Source organism: Diabrotica virgifera, chromosome 9 (assembly GCF_917563875.1).
Source record: "Diabrotica virgifera virgifera chromosome 9, PGI_DIABVI_V3a".
NCBI lineage: Eukaryota > Metazoa > Arthropoda > Insecta > Coleoptera > Chrysomelidae > Diabrotica > Diabrotica virgifera.
This window is the reverse complement of record NC_065451.1, coordinates 18,750,188-18,768,143: the sequence shown is the minus strand read 5'-3', so window position 1 is coordinate 18,768,143 and position 17,956 is coordinate 18,750,188. Positions and strand designations below refer to the sequence as shown.

General features: G+C 31.4%; 1 protein-coding gene across 1 annotated transcript in view; it reads right to left on the bottom strand.

The window, feature by feature from the left end:
- Positions 1-17,956, bottom strand: part of LOC114328491 (palmitoyltransferase ZDHHC6) — a 35,123-nt gene that overhangs the window by 1,057 nt on the left and 16,110 nt on the right. Inside the window, exon 6 of the mRNA XM_028277350.2 lies at positions 17,587-17,774. Within this exon, the coding sequence (XP_028133151.1) occupies positions 17,587-17,774 (188 nt within the window). The remainder of the gene's footprint in view (positions 1-17,586; positions 17,775-17,956) is intronic.

The window sequence follows — 17,956 nt, the reverse complement described above, 5'->3', positions numbered from 1 at the left end:
GGGAATAACAAATGACCATTAAAAAGTGTCTGCTCCCATTGTTTAATAATATACAGGGCGAGTTTCGCATTTTGACAGAAATTTGTATTCGTCATAATTTTTGAACGGTCAGATCGATGTGTCTCTTATTTTGGTCAATCGTTACACTATTGCCACCTAATCAAATGATTTATTCAAACTAGAAAAAAATCAGGTCCGGCTTTAAAAAAATTAGTTCGTTTGGGTCTTAGAAAAAATTTCACCCTGTATAAGCTTTTTGAAAACTATAATATGAATTTTACAAATTAAACAAATAGGCAATTAAAATAACATATTTATTTTTTCCGCACACGATTGCTTAATTTTTTATAAAAAAATCAAATTTGATTATGAATTAAAAGTTTGGTAAAGTGAACCATAGATTTAACAAAATTAACTTTTATTACCAAAATTAATTTTTTTTGAACAAATATTTAATTTATGTTACCACCAATCAACTGATTTCTTCAAACAAGAAAAAAATCAGGTCCGGATTTAAAAAATAAGTTCGTTTTGGTCTTAGAAAAAATTTCACCCTGTATAGTATACGCTTTTTGAAAACTCTAATATGATTTTTACAAATTAGACAAATAGGCAATTAAAATGGCATATTTATTTTTTTCCCCACACGATTACTTAATTTTTTATAAAAAAAAATAAAATTTGACTATGAATAAATGGGAAATAAGCCACAATTTTACCTAAAAATGATTTTATTAACGTTTCGACGCCCAAGTCGGGTGTCGTTGTCAAAATACAAAATAATACTAAATAAACAAAAATGTTGTTGCTTAGTAAAAAATTCTTCTAATAATTTATTTAATCTGACTCATTTCTATCGGCAATTCAGACACGTATTATACATTTTAAAGTAGACGACTTTAAAATGATATTGCCAATATTGATGAGTTGCGTTCCTGGGACGACTTTACTAAAAGATAGCTCATTCGATTACATGAAATCCATCCCAACTCAAGAATATCCGTATATTACGTGTCTGAATTGCCGATATAAATGAGTCAGATTAAATAAATTATTAGAAGAATTTTTTACTAAGCAACAACATTTTTGTTTATTTAGTATTATTTTGTATTTTGACAACGACACTCGAATTGGGCGTCGAAACGTTAATAAAATCATTTTTAGGTAAAATTGTGGCTTATTTCCCATTTGAATATACTTGATTATAAAAATGCCACAAGAAAATAACTTCAGAACAACATTGACTATGAATAATTAAAAGTTTGGTAAAGTGAACCATAGATTAAAAAAAATAACTTTTATTACAAAAATGAATTTTTTCGAACAAATATTTAATTTATGTTATCACCTAATCAACTGATTTATTCAAACTAGAAAAAAATCAGGCCCGGATTTAAAAAATTAGTTTGTTTGGGTCTTAGAAAAAATTTCACCTTGTATACGTTTTTTGAAAACTCTAATATGAATTTTACAAACAAGACAAATAGGCAATTAAAATGGCATATTTATTTTTTCCCCACACGATTACTTATTTTTTTATTAAAAAATCAAATTTGACTATGCATAAAAAGTTTGGCAAAGTTTTTGCATAGATTTAAAAAATTACCTTTTTTTACAAAAATTAATTTACAAAAACAACGTTTTTCTTACAGTTAAAAGTTTTACCATTTTTTTTTCTATAACACGTCTAGATCTAGAACTTCCCATAACACTTCTTTTGGACTCTCTAGTTTAACATAGGCGTGATCAAATTGATAAATTTTAAATTTTCCACCTAATTTTTGCGATTTACAAGTTTGCAACTTTTACAAGAAGAAGACTGAAAGTCTACAACAATTTTCATAGTCTTCACAATGGTAAGATGTATGTGCTGTAAAAATTTCAGAAAAAAATATTAAAATGTAACAGAGTTAACATGTAGCGAGTTAAACCGTGAGTTCATTTTTTTTTCATTTTTAGGTTAAAATTCCGATTTTGACAAATTTGATTTTTTAATAAAAAATTAAGTTATCGTGTGGGGAAAAAATAAATATGCCATTTTAATTGCCTATTTGTCTTATTTGTAAAATTCATATTAGAGTTTTCAAAAAGCGTATACAGGGTGAAATTTTTTCTAAGACCAAAACGAACTAATTTTTTTAATCCGGACCTGATTTTTTTCTAGTTTGAATAAATCAGTTGATTGGATGGTAACATAAATTACTTATTTGTGCAAAAAAAAATTAATTTTTGTAATAAAAGTTATTTTTTTTTAAATCAATGGTTCACTTTACGAAACTTTTCATTCATAGTGAAATTTGATTTTTTTATAAAAAATTAAGTATTCGTGTGCGGAAAAAAATAAATATGCCATTTTAATTGCCTATTTGTCTAATTTGTAAAAGTCATATTAGAGTTTTCAAAAAGCGTATACAGGGTGAAATTTTTTCTAAGAGACAAACGAACTAATTTTTTTAAAGCCGGACCTGATTTTTTTCTAGTTTGAATAAATTAGTTGATTAGGTGGTAATAGTGTAACGATTGGCCAAAATAAGAGACACATCGATCTGACCGTTCAAAAATTATGACGAATACAAATTTCTGTCTCTATACGAGGTAGGAGTATGTACAGTTCCTCATGACTCACCCTGTATAGTAAGAGCTCCTCGTTATAGTCTGCTGCGTTTGATTATAGAGAGCAAAATAACAGGTAAAAGAGATGTAGGAAGAAGACGAACATCCTGGTTACGAAATCTAAGGGAATGGTTTAGTATGAGCTCTAATCACCTATTTCGAGCTGCTGTAAGTAAAATAAGAAGTGCCATGTTGATATCCAACCATCGATAGAAGATGGAACCTTAATAGTATGGTATAACTAGACCCAAACCCAGACATCCAAAGTGAAAGTTATCCTCCAACACCAAATTGTTCTATATGGTCCACATAATGTTCAGAAAATTTTCGTTTTTTATAAGGTAACTATTGTGGTTGATAAATAATAAACATTGGAACACTACAAAAAGCTAAGCGGTCAAGCAGATAAGAAAACCAGTATACCAGAGGCGAAGTTCTGCTTAAAATTTAAGCAGTGTTGCCGGATTTAAAATAAAAAGAACAATCTACAGAAAATAAAAATAAGAATACTTTCGAAAAATAAGAATATTTTTGGTGCGTGGATAAGTGGACACACCTCCGCGTGGTTGAAACGGGTGTGGCTCATTTTACGCTACGTAACAAAATAGTAAAATTCTAATCTCTGAGATTGGATAAAAGCAAAGTCTTACGAACCGTCGAAGTGAGAAAGATTCTAATGCTAGCCTAGAGATTTAGAAAAATAATCCATAGTCGAAAAAAGATGGAGGAAATGATGAAAAAGATGAGTGAAAAATTAGATTGTATGGATAATAGAGGCATAAGAATAGAAATAAAAACTAAATGAAGTGCAAAATGATTTACAGCTCATGAAACTGGAAATCGCAGAATTAAAGGCTGAAAATATAGCATTAAAATCAGAAAATAAAGTACACGAAAAAAGAATAGAAGATCTAGAAAGAGAGGTAAGAAAGAAAAATATTATAGTATACGGTATAACAGAGAAAGAAGGTGAACAAGAAAATGATATGATAAAAAGTATACAAAATATGGCAATTAAAATCCAAGTTCCACTAAATGAACACACAGACATAATAGACATAAAACGCGTTGGTATACAAAGAGATCCCCTAAGACAGTTACCGAGACCTATACTACTGGAACTTAAAAGCGGTTCCAAAAGAACTGAAATATTGAACCAATCGAAAAGACTAAAGGAACAGACATTTACCTAAGTGAAGATTATTCCAAGGAGATACAAGACCAGAGAAAAATACTGAAACAACACTTAAAGGAAGCAAGAGAAAGGGGTCAGAAGGCATCGCTAAATTATAATAAGCTAAAAATAAACGACAAAACATATACTGTGGAAAGCTTAGGATACAAGAGGACACAAAGCGAAACGATGAATACTAAAACACCTCAAGGAAAACCCAGAGGAAGAACATATACTGAAAGATCACCAGGAGATGACGAAAATGAATCAGAAAATATGGCGAAAATAACCAAGACTGCAAATAATTCCGGCACAAAGCCAAAAAAACTGAGATTGTATGTAAAAGTAGCACATAGTAAAGAACAAACGACTAGTATCACTAAAACATACCGGCAAACGAATATGGAAAACGCATTTATGGAATGTAAAGAGACTGTAAAGAAAATGGATGAAAACCTGAAGACGAAACTAGCACGGAAAAAGAACAACGAATCAAACATAAGAAAAAGAGATAGAAAAAGAAAAACCAAGAAGAAAAATAGAGTAAAAGTAGGAACCTGGAACGTTCAAACATTATTGAGACCAGGAAAAATGGAAGAGGTAGCAAGAGAAATGCAAAGATACAGAATAGACATACTAGCACTACAAGAAGTACGATGGAAAGGAGAAGGAAATATCAAAAAGAAAAACTACACAATATACTACTCGGGAGAAAACAAGCAAGGAAAAAACGGTACAGCATTCATGGTTAACAGTAAGATTAGGGACAAAGTTATAGAATTTAAAGCGATAAATGGACGAATGCCGTATATAAAAGTAGAAAACAAACAAGCCAATATGACAATCATAAACATATATGCACCCACAGAAAATGCACCAGAAAATGATAAAATTGAATTGTATGAACAACTGGAAGAATTATATGAAAGATTACCCAGAAATGATATAGTACTAATGGTTGGTGACTTCAATGCAAAAGTAGGCAAAGAAAACCAGTATAAGGAAGTAGCAGGGAAAGAAACTATTCATGACGAGACAAACGATAACGGAAGAAAGTTATGCCAACTAGCAGCAATAACAAACAGTTACATTATAAGTACAAACTTCATGCACAGAAGAGAGCATAAAGTAACATGGTTGATACCTGGCACAATAGATGGCAATCAGATAGATCACACACTAATATCACACACCCATAAAAAATACGTAACTAATATCCAAAAAATGGAAAGCAATAATGCACGATGTCAGATCATATAGAGGAGCAAACGCGGACACAGACCATTTTCTAGTAATAGGAGAAATCAAAATGAAGATAATTAAAGCAGAGAGAACAAGACAAAACAAAAAAAGATGGAATCTGGAGAAGTTAAAAGTACAGGAACTAAGAGAACAATATGAGACAACCCTAAAGGAAAACCTAACACAAGCAAATAACACAGAGGACATATGGAAAAATATAAAAGAATCCATTTTGAATTCAGCTGAAGAGGTGCTAGGACAGAGGGAAATAAAAAGAAGGAAAGAGTGGTTTGATGCAGAATGCGAAAACAAAATCAAACAGAAAAACCAAGCAAGAGATAAATGGATATCAACTAAAGAAGTGCATCATCGAAACGAATATAAAGAAAAAAGAAAGCAGCCGATAATTGTTGCAAGAACAAAAAAAAAACTGTGGATTGAAGAGCTGTTAAAGGAACTAGAAATGAATAGTAAAGACAGCGCCAAACTATTTGGATACCTAAAAGCTCAACAAAGAAAAGGCAGACCAGTAGTTAAAATTGACAATAGATCATGGGAAACACACTTCACAGAACTATATAGATGCAAAGAAAGCCCGGAAGAGGAGGTAGGCGCAATGGAAGACATTAGAGATAATGAAATAGGGATACCAACACATGATGAATATTTAGCCATCATTCAAAAAATGAAACAGAAAAGAACACCAGGCCCAGATGAAATTCCCAATGAGCTAATTAAAAACGGAGGGGAAAGGATATTAACAAGCATCTATAACCTAATAGTTAGAATATGGGAAGCAGAAGAAATACCCGAGGATTGCAAAGAAGGCAGAATTATACCAATATTTAAGAAAGGAGAAGTAACAAACTGTAACAATTATAGAGCAATATCTCTACTGAGTACAACATATAAAATTCTAACAGCCCTCATCAAACAAAAACTTAATCAATTCACAGAGAAAAAAATTGGGGACTACCAGCAAGGATTCAGAGAAGGCAGATCCACTATAGATGCGATCCACATAGTTACACAAACAATCGAAAAATGCCACGAACACAACATAGAACTCCACATCCTCTTCGTAGACTTCAGACAAGCCTTTGACTGTATTGGAAGAAATAAATTATTTATTGAAATGAAAAATCAAGATATACCAGCAAAATTAATCAGATTAACAAAAATGACCATGGATGGAGCTCGAGCCAAAGTAACAACAGAAGAAGGTAGCACAAAATCAATTGCAATAGAAACAGGAGTGCGACAAGGCGACTCTCTGTCAACCACATTATTCAACATAGCACTAGAAGGAACAGTCAAGGTCAGCAAAATTAATGGAACTATAGCCCACTCCGCAACACAAATAGTTGCATATGCAGATGATTTAGTTCTTATGGGAAGAGACAACGAAAGATTAAAAGAAGCAGTAACAATCCTGGCAAAAGAAGCACCGAAAAGAGGTCTAGAAATTAACGAAGGAAAAACAAAATATCTACTTTGCTCTAGAAGAGAAGATAACAGGATGAGAGAAATCAAAATAGAAAACTACACTTTTGAAAGAGTCCAACAATTTAAATATTTGGGAGTAATAGTGAATGGCCAAAACAAGAGAAGTGAAGAAGTAACGGAACGAATACTAACAGGCAACAAAAGATACTGGAGATATCATAGGCTTATGAAGGACAAGAACTTATCCAGAAATACAAAACTGAAAATATACAGAGTTGCAATCAGACCAGTAGTTACGTACGCAGCTGAGACAATGTGCCTCACGGAAAAAGATGAAGAAAAATTGAGAATATTCGAAAGGAAAATCCTCAGACGCATTATGGGCCCGATAAGAATGGACAACGGAGAAATGAGAAGAAGAATGAACTAAGAGACATAATGAAGGGAGAAGATATAGTTAGATTTATTAAATCACAGAGGCTGAGATGGCTGCGACACATAGAAAGAAGGAAACACGACCGACTGATTAAGAAGATCACCAGATGGAAACCGACAACTGAAAGACCAAGAGGAAGACCCAGAGAGAGATGGGAGGACCAGGTCATGAGAGATATCAAAATTCTGGAAGTGAGAAACTGGAGGGAGCTATGCACATATCGAAATGAGTGGAAGAAAATAGTAACGAAAGCCAAGTCATACAACAAGCTTTGACAACATACAAGTGGAATGCGGAGTGATTCACCGCAATAAGCGAATCTGAGAGCTCTAAGTAAGAGCGGCAAACATTCCACCTGGAATGAAAAGCCCTGATGATGATGATGTTCAGAAAAAAGTCACACCATTTTGAGCGTCGGGTTTGGTGGGGAGAGGGGGGAAAATCGGTAAATTCGTAGTTTATTACGTTTTTCGTCACTATTTATAAAACAATGCGGTTTAGCATGAACAACCTTCTATACAAAAATGTTCTACATTAAATTTGGAATAAAAAATGCCCTACGCATAACCTTCTAAAATGAACGGTTCCAAAGTTACGGAGGTAGTATAGTATAATTGGTCCAAAAAAAGGCCTAACACAAACATCCAAAGTAAAAGTTTTCCTCCAACAGCAAATTGTTCTATATAGTCCACATGTTGTTCAGTAAAAAGTTACTCCATTTTGAGCGTCCGGTTTGGGGGGAGATGGGGGCGAAGTCAGAAAATTAATAGTTTTTTTTACGTTTTTCGTCAATATTTCTAAAACTATGCTTTAGCGAAAACAATGTTCTATACAAAAATGTTCTACATAAAATTTAATACAAAAAGGGTCCTGTATATAATTGTTATAAAATCAACGGTTCCAAAGTTACGGAGGTAGTATAGTATAATTGGTCCGAAAACAGGCCAAAACAGAGTTACGGAGGGTGAAAAGTGGAGATATTCGACACTTTTTATATTTTTTGGGCAATTTATAATATTATTACTGATGAAAGAAATTTTCTTTAACAGGATTGTGTTTTGAAAATAAAATTTTCTATTTCAGTGGCCCATGGTATGTTAGTGATAAGCCCTGGAAGAAACGTCAACCTCACCACCCAAAATCATCATCAATTGCCCAAAAAATATAAAAAGTATCGAAAATCTCCACTTTTCACCCTCCGTAACTCTGGAGCCGTTGATTTTATAACAATTATGTATAGGACTTTTTTTGTTTTAAATTTCATGTAGAACATTTTTGTATAGAACATTGTTTACGCTATAGTATAGTTTTAGACATATTGACGAAAAACGTAAAAATACTACTAATTTTCCGACTTCTCCCCCATCTCCCCCCAAACCCGACGCTCAAAATGGTGACTTTTTTCTTAACATTATGTGGACCATATAGAACAATTTGGTGTTGGAGGATAACTTTCACTTTGGATGTCTGGGTTTGGGTCTAGTTATACCATACTATTAAGGTTCCATCTTCTATCGAAGGTTGGATATCAACATGGCACTTCTTATTTTACTTACAGCAGCTCGAAATAGGTGATTAGAGCCTTTTTTTGACCAATGATACTATACTACCTCCGTAACTTTGGAACCGTTCATTTTAAAAGGATGATGCATAGGGCCTTTTTTATTTCAAATTTTATGTAGAATATTTTTGTATAGAAGGTTGTTCAAGCTAAACTGCATAGTTTTAGAAATATTGACGAAAAACGTAAAATACTACGAATTTGCCGCTTTTTCTCCCCTCTCCGCCCAAACCTTTTTTCTGAACATTATGTGGACCATATAGAACAATTTGGTGTTGGAGGATAACTTTCACTTTGGATGTCTGGTTTATTTCATCTTTTGGATCAATTGTGTCATACTATAAGAAGAAGAATCTTCCAACTTACGACACTGACCTAGGTAGGTTAAAGCAGATAAAGGTAAAGCAGAAACTCTGAATTACATCCCTAAAAAATCCTTTCAAAACTTACTCAATTCATCCCCCCAATTTGACAGAATTTTTTATACCGACGCCGACGCCTTTATACTGCACTGATTATACTGCAGAATTACACGGATTACCACAGGCATTCAAGACTACAAAAAATGGGACCAGTTCTATTACCATATACACTGATTTGCTTTTCCCAATCTATTCTATAAGAAACATATATTCCACAAATCCCGTACTTCAAGAAACAAGCAATATATGCAACTAACTAGGTATACACTACAAAGTAACTACAATCTAACGCGCTTATTGGAACAGCCTTCGTGCCAAGTAAAAGTATTCCTATATCCGGGATATTCTAATAACCGATCATTGGTGGCTAGTAGAAACGTTTCGGGCCCTCAAATTTTTATTCCTTAAACAGGGTATTCCTATAACCGGTATTGTAACAAGCGGATTCGACTGTATCACAATTATCTGGACCCCATGTTGGTACAGAAGGGAATTAAAAAACGGACAAAGTAATTGAAGCAGTATGTTCTTTTGAAAAAATACAAACCCACATATATCTGAAAAGAGTACTCAAACAAAAAATACTTATTGCCTGCATTTAGACCAGTGAAGTATAAAAAAGAACTACGTTGAATGAAGTTCAACCCTATTTCCCGCTCCATAACGTCACCAATGAAAAGAAAAGAGAAATGTATTATTTTAGTCTGGGCGGATTATCGGAGAATAGGCCATTTTTGGGAAAAGTTATTTACCAGCAATTTTATTGCTGGAATCGAATTATAAGATCCTATATATTAATAATATAGGTATGCAAAGTCCTCAGATAGTGTGCTACTTTTTTTATAAACAAAATGGCGCCCGAAAATCGTGTTTTTTTCAATTATTGCTCTATAACTCCGAAGATTTTAACTTTACAACAAAAATACCCAAATAAAAATTCACCGTGATTAAATTCTGCATAGAGACGTGTTTTTCCCGATCTGCTCCGACGAAAATTTTCCTCGGGAAATGCGGGTTTTCCCAACAAAATCTTTAATTTTCAAATAAAGTTTTAGATAAGTAATTATCTACCGATAATTAAATAATTTGCTGACTTAAAACCCTTTTTGGTTTAGATTATAGTTCCAGAAGCTGGTGCAAATTGAACGAATATTTTAGCAACAATTCAAGTGTTAATTAATAATTTACGGTTGCAATAATAACCAAAATAAATATGATACACTGATCAAGCTTTGAAATCTTATAAAGATGAGATGCCTATTTAATATTTTGTCGACAAAATATAATTTTTTTAGTTTTTTGCATAATCTTTAAATGTTTAAAAAAAATAGTTATAAACAAATTAACGTTTCTCAGAAAGTTTTTATTTTATTATAATTTAAAAAATAGCTAAAATGCGCATTTCAAATATCTTGAAAATGAATGCTTTAAAACTTTTTAAAAAAGTTATGAAACAGCAAAGTAAACATACGATTACTACGGTGTTTATTATTATTTTTAATTCTTTCAAAGCGTAGAAGTGAGTTTAAAGTACAAGCTAATTATTTACAAAAAAATAACGATTATCAGTTTAATGGTTATATTTTAATTAAAGATTATAAATATATTTTTTTGTAATTTACACGCGCGAAAGTAGAATAATACAGTACTGTAGCTAAAATTTTCACTCGGAGCGACGCGATCGGCCGCGCGACGTACACTTTTAATAAATAATGTATGTTGTGTGTCAGTCGCTTCGAGTGAACATTTTAGCTCCGACTCTGTATCAGGCCTACTTTTGCGCTAAAAATTACAAAAACAGTATTTTTAATCTTTGATTAAAATATAACCATTGCACTAATTTTTGACATTCTTTCTGAGTAATTAGATTGTACCATAGACTCACTTTTAAGCTTTGAAACAATTAAAACAAATTATAAACAACGGAGAAAATTTATATTTACTTTGCTGTTTCATAACTTTTTTGCAAATGGTTGGAAAAATTTTTTAAAGCATTTATTTTCAAGACCTATGAAATACGCATTTTAAGTATTTTTTAAAATTAGAATATAATAAACAATTTCTGAGAAATGTTAATTTGTTTATAACAATTTTTTTTAAACATTTAAAGATTATGCAAAAAAATGAAAAAATTATATTTTGTCGACAAAATATTAAATAGGCATCTCACCTTTATAATCTTTCTAAGTTTGATCAATGTCTCATGATTATTTTTGTTGTTATTGCGACTGTAAATTGTTAATTCACAATTGAATTGTTGCTAAAATATTCGTTTCATTTTCACCGGCTTCTGAATTTATAATTTATACCAAGAAAGATTTTATTTCACTAAGCTATATAATTATGGATAAATAATTACTGGCCCAAAAAAATTATTTGAGAATTCGAGATTTTGTTGGGAAAACCCACATTTTCCGAGGAAAATTTTCGTCGGAGTAAATCAGGAAAAACATGCCTCTATGTAGAATTAAATTGGGTGAATTTTTATTTGAGTGTTTTTGGTGTAAAGTTAAAATCTTCGAAGTTACAGAGCAATAATTGAAAAAAGTACGATTTGTCGGCGCCATTTTGTTTATAAAAAAAGTAACACACTATCTGCGGACTTTGCATACCTATATTAATAATAAATAGGATCTTATAATTTGATTCCAGCAATAAAATTGCTGGTAAATAAGCTTTCTTTGTACTTTACTAATTAGACCAGCGTATTATAACTATTTTTTTTTTAAATTTAAAGATTATGCAAAAAAAAGAAAAATTTATGTTTTGTCGATAAAATATTAAATAAGCATCTCAACTTTATAATCTTGAAAAGTTTGATCAATGTCTCATGATTATTTTGGTTTTTACTGCGATCGTAAATTGTTAATTAACAATTGAATTGTTGCTAAAATATTCGTTTAATTTTCACCGGCTTCTGAATTTATAATTTATACCAAGAAAGATTTTATTTCACTAAGCTATATAATTATGGATAAATAATTACTGGCCCAAAAAAATTATTTGAGAATTCGAGATTTTGTTGGGAAAACCCACATTTTCCGAGGAAAATTTTCGTCGGAGTAAATCAGGAAAAACATGCCTCTATGTAGAATTAAATTGGGTGAATTTTTATTTGAGTGTTTTTGGTGTAAAGTTAAAATCTTCGAAGTTACAGAGCAATAATTGAAAAAAGTACGATTTGTCGGCGCCATTTTGTTTATAAAAAAAGTAACACACTATCTGCGGACTTTGCATACCTATATTAATAATAAATAGGATCTTATAATTTGATTCCAGCAATAAAATTGCTGGTAAATAACCTTTCTTTGTACTTTACTAATTAGACCAGCGTATTATAACTATTTTTTTTTTAAATTTAAAGATTATGCAAAAAAAAGAAAAATTTATGTTTTGTCGATAAAATATTAAATAAGCATCTCAACTTTATAATCTTGAAAAGTTTGATCAATGTCTCATGATTATTTTGGTTTTTACTGCGATCGTAAATTGTTAATTAACAATTGAATTGTTGCTAAAATATTCGTTTAATTTTCACCGGCTTCTGGAATTACAATCTATACCAAGAAAGATTTGATGTCACTAAGTTATTTAATTACTGATTAATAATTACTTACCTAAAACTTTATTTGAAAATTAGAGTTTTTGTTAGGAAAACCCGCATTTTCCGAGGAAAATTTTCGTCGGAGCAAATCGTGAAAAACATATCTCTATGCAGAATTTAATTTTGGTGAATTTTTATTTGAGTGTTTTTGTTGTAAAGTTAAAATCTTCGAAGTTATAGAGCAATAATTGAAAAAAATACGATTTGTCGACGCCATTTTGTTTATAAAAAAAGTAGCACACTATCTGCGGACTTTGCATACCTATATTATTAATATATAGGATCTTATAATTCGATTCCAGCAATAAAATTGCTGGTAAATAACTTTTCCATGAATTTTGCTAATTAGCCCAGAGTATTTGCCGACTTCGAATAGGAGACGCACGTCTAAATTGCGGCTATCTAATGACGTCTGACAATCCAGTATGGCAACACTGCAAAGGGAAATCTAAAAAATATTCACATCCTACTATCATTAGTCAGAGAGATTGGGACCTGTCAATGAAACCACCGAGCGTTTAATGTACGAGGGTCACTCGTAAAAAAAGGTTCCCTATGCAATTGAGAAACAGTACGACGTGCTGGGAGAAATCTGGCAACACTCCCTTACATATAATCTCTCCCTCTCTCTCACTCCACCCCTTTCGCCTTGCTGAATTGCTCAAGTGTCGACCTATCAGCCTTCGAAGATTGAGGTCCCGGTCGCTGTTACCGCCAATGTGAAATTCAGACTGATACGTTTTTAAAATGGATTTCACCTATTGACATTAATCGTCAGTTAAACGAGGTTTATGGGTCAATATCTGTTCAACATGTTCGCAAATGGTGTGGAGAATTCAGTGAAGACCGAACGGAAAGTCACGATAAATCTGAAGGCCTTCCGCTATAAACTTCACTGAATTTTCTACACCATTTACGAACGTGTTGAATGGATATGCACTTTTACTTTGGGTTAATTAGCAAAATACAAGGAAAAGTTATTTACCAGCATTTTTATTGCTGGAATCGAATCTTATGATTGTATATATTAATAATATAGGTATGCAAAGTCCGCAGATAGTGTGCTACTTTTTTTATTAACAAAATGGCGCCCCCAAATCGTTTTTTTTTCAATTTTTGCTCTATAACTTCAAAGATTTTAATTTTACACCAAAAACACTCAAATAAAAATTCACCGCAATTAAATTCTGCATAGAGACGTGTTTTCCACGATTCACTTCGACGAAAATTTTCCACGGAAAATGGGGGTTTTTCCAACAAAATCTCTAATTTTCAACTAAAATTTTAGATGAGTAATTGTTTATTAATAATTAAATAACTTGGTAATATAAAAGCTCTTTTCATATAGATTATAATTCCAGAAGCCGATGGAAATTGAATTAACAGTTTAGCAACAATTGAATTGTTAATTAAAATTTACGGTCTCTATAATACCCACAATAATTATGATACATAAGAATAACTATGATTTTTGCATAAAAATACACTGTACCTATCTAATGTACTTTACAGAATTGAAATTGGACTATTTAAGCGGCCTCAGGAATATTTGAAAATTATAAACAATTTTTTGACTTATAAACAAATAGAATATCTCACGAAATATTAAATTAAATGAAATCATGAAAACGGTATTGGAAAAAAGCGGAAGGACGCTTCTTTTAAAAGAAAAAACGTTTAATTGTGATGAGTGGTTTCTGAAATAGAACCGGTCAAAGTTGACCTTCACCTTTTTATTTTTTCCTCTTTCTCCACACCAATTTTCGTATCTTTAAAATACTCATAACATATATTATTATAATAAAAACTATCGATATTACGAGTGAAAATTGCCGAAAACAGCAAAATTACAATCAAAAATTAGGTTGGAGAAAATGTAATCTCAAAGTTCAAAATCGGTATACGTTAAAAAAATGCATTTTCTCGGCTTCCCATGGAGCAATTTTCTTCATTCTTTTTTTGTTTCCGAGTAACTCGAGTAGAGCCATCTCACTAACGCATTATTAAATGTCAAACTTGCTTTTGTTTTGTTATAATAGATTAATTTATAAGAAAAGAAAACTACATATTTTTTCCAGTTGTAGACTTTTTTTAGATAAACTTACTACAAGTGTAGCGTTTAACGTTAAAGTTGTTCTGAAGCTATTTTCTTGTGGCATTTTTACAATTTTAACTATATATAATGAGAAATAAGCCACAATATTATTAAAAAATGATTTTTATTAACGTTTCGACGCCCAAATCGGGTGCCGTTGTCAAAATACAAAATACTACTAACATAAACAAAAATGTTGTTGCTTAGTAAAAAAATTCTTCTAATAATTTATTTAATTTACTATTTAATTTTATTTATTTTATTTATTTAATTTAATAATTTATTTATTTAATTTACTACGAGATCTCTAACGCGAGAATTTTAATGTCACCGTTGCATGTGGTTGTCTTTTTAAAGACAGATCACATGCTATGATTTTTTTGTGACGGATATTCTTGAGTTGGGGTTGATTTCATGTAATCAAATGAACTATCTTTCAGTAAAGTCGTCCCAGGAACGCAACTCATAAATATTGGCAATATCATTTTAAAGTCTTCTACTTTAAAATGTATCATATGTATCTGAATTGCCGATATAAATGAGTAAAATTAAATAAATTATTAGAAGAATTTTTTTACTAAGCAACAACATTTTTGTTTATGTTAGTAGTATTTTGTATTTTGACAACGGCACCCGATTTGGGCGTCGAAACGTTAATAAAAATCATTTTTTAATAATATTGTGGCTTATTTCCCATTATATATAGTTAAAAAAGTTTAACGTTAAAACCACAAATATTCTCATTTGAAAGCTGTATAATTATCCAAACAATATTTATTTATACAAATTAAAATTTTTTGTTATAATAAATAAATAAATTTATTATAACAAAACAAAAGCAAATTTGACATTTAATAATGCGTTAGTTAGATGGCTCTACTCGAGTTACTTGGGAACAAAAAAAGAATGAAGAAAACTGCTCCATGGGAAGCCAAGAAAATGCATTTTTTCTAATGTATACCGATTTTGAACTTTTTACATTTTCTCCAACCTAATTTTTGATTGGAATTTTTGACAATTTTCACTCGTAATATCATTCACTCGTAAATTATTATAATAATATATATGTTATGAGTATTTTAAAGATAAAAAAATTGGTGTGGAGAGGACCGAAATAAAATGGTAATGGTTCAAAACTTATGATCCTATTGTTTATATCTTTGCCGTAAATGCCGGTCAACTTTGACCGATTGTATCTCAGGAACCACTCATCACAATTAAACGTCTTCTGTTTTAAAAGAAGCGCCATGCTGTTTTTTTTTCAATACCGTTTTCATGATTTAATTTAATTTAATATTTCCCGAGATATTCTATTTGTTTATGAGCAAAAAAATTGTTTATAATTTTAAAATATTCCTGAGGCCGCTTAAATATGGGCCATTCCACGAACATACGCCTGTTTTGGATTACTTTGACAACGAATATTTCACTGTACAACATAAGAAGTACGAAAGTAAATGGCGCTAATAATTATTCCAATAAACAACAATGTAATTTGCAATTTACTTTCGTTCTTCTTATTTTGCACAGTAAAATATTCGTTGTCGAAGTAATCCAAAACAGGCGTATGTTCGTGGAATAGGGTATAGTCCAATTTCAATTCTGTAAAGTACATTAGATTAGGTACAGAGTCTTTTTATACAAAAATCATAGTTATTCTTATGTATCATAATTATTGTGGTTATTATAGCGACCGTAAATTTTTAATTAACAATTCAATTGTTGCTAAACTGTTCATTCAATTTTTATCGGCTTCTGGAATTGTAATCTATGCGAAAAGAGTTTTTATATTACCAAGTTATTTAATTATTGATAAACAATTACTTATCTAAAATTTTAGTTGAAAATTAAAGATTTTGTTGAAAAAACCGCATTTTCCGGGGAAAATTTTCGTCGAAGTAAATCAGGAAAAACACGTGTCTATGCAGAATTTAATTACGGTGAATTTTGATTTGGGTGTTTTTGGTGTAAAGATAAAATCTTTGGAGTTATAGAGCAAAAATTGAAAAAAACACGATTTTCTGGCGCCATTTTGTTTATAAAAAAAGTAGCACACTATCTACGGACTTTGCATACCTATATTATTAATATATACAATCATAAGATTCGATTCCAGCAATAAAATTGCTGGTAAATAACTTTTCCCAAAAATGGCCTATTCTCCGATAATCTGCCCAGACTATTTCACCCATAAACTTCGATTAACTGACGATGGATGTCAATAGGTGAACTCCATTTTGCATTTAAAAAGGTATCACAGCATGAATTTTACATTGGCGGTAACAGCGACCGGCACCTCCATCTTCGAAGGTTGCTAGGCCGACACTGAGCAATGCAGCGAGGCGAAAGTGGCGGGGTAAGTAAGAGAGAGAGTTGATGTGTAAGGCAGTGTTGCCAGAATTCTCCCAGCACGTTGCACTATTTCTCAGCGGCATAGGGAACCTTCTTTTACGAAGGACCCTCGTAAACATACAAGATAATAACGAAATTTGCAAATATTTTGTATAGTAGTGATGTGAGTCGAGAATATTTCCAAGCGAATATTCGCGAATATTGGAAAGTTTCCGAGAATATTCGCATATAAAAAATGGAAATATTTTCCTGACCGCGAATATTCCCGGAAACTTTCAATGGAAAAATCTCGAGAATATTTCCGAGAACTTTCAAGAATAGTTCCGACAAGTTTCCATAATATTTCCGAGAATTTTTCAGAATATATCCAAGAGCCTTTTGGACATAGAGTTATTGACGTACATAATTTGAATTTACATGAAAGTAGCGCTAATTCAATCTGCCTATTGAAAACTCGTACCTAAATTATTATAGATTATATTATATATGATGACCTTTTATAACTGATACATTAAGAATGAGGGGTACACAAATCTGATAAAAAAATAATACCAAATATATGTTTTTGGCAACTGTATCAGAAGCTGACCTTCTTGATGTTGAAAGGACATTAAAAAATAAAATGAGTAATGGTTACTCACCTTCTCCATCTAGTAACGACTACAGAATCTCCGATATCTAACTTTATCCTCGGCTCATCATTAAACGGATAATTTAAGCAAACTCTTATGCCGAAAGTTATAGGAAACCAATATCCAGAAGCGGGTTTCACAATTTTATAAACTCTGGATTTTAGCCTCTTCTCTTGTTTCTGTTCTATTTGTTCCACCTTAAATAAAAGAGTAATGTAGTTTGGATGATACAAATACCTGAAAAAAGTAATGCATCATTTGAGTAACCGGTACAATTCAACAGGAAACTTTTAGATCTGTTGTAGATTTCTGTTTTTCTTTCACCGGACTAACAGAGAGTCTATAGTCTCTGAGCATAAAATACATGTACAAGCATCGC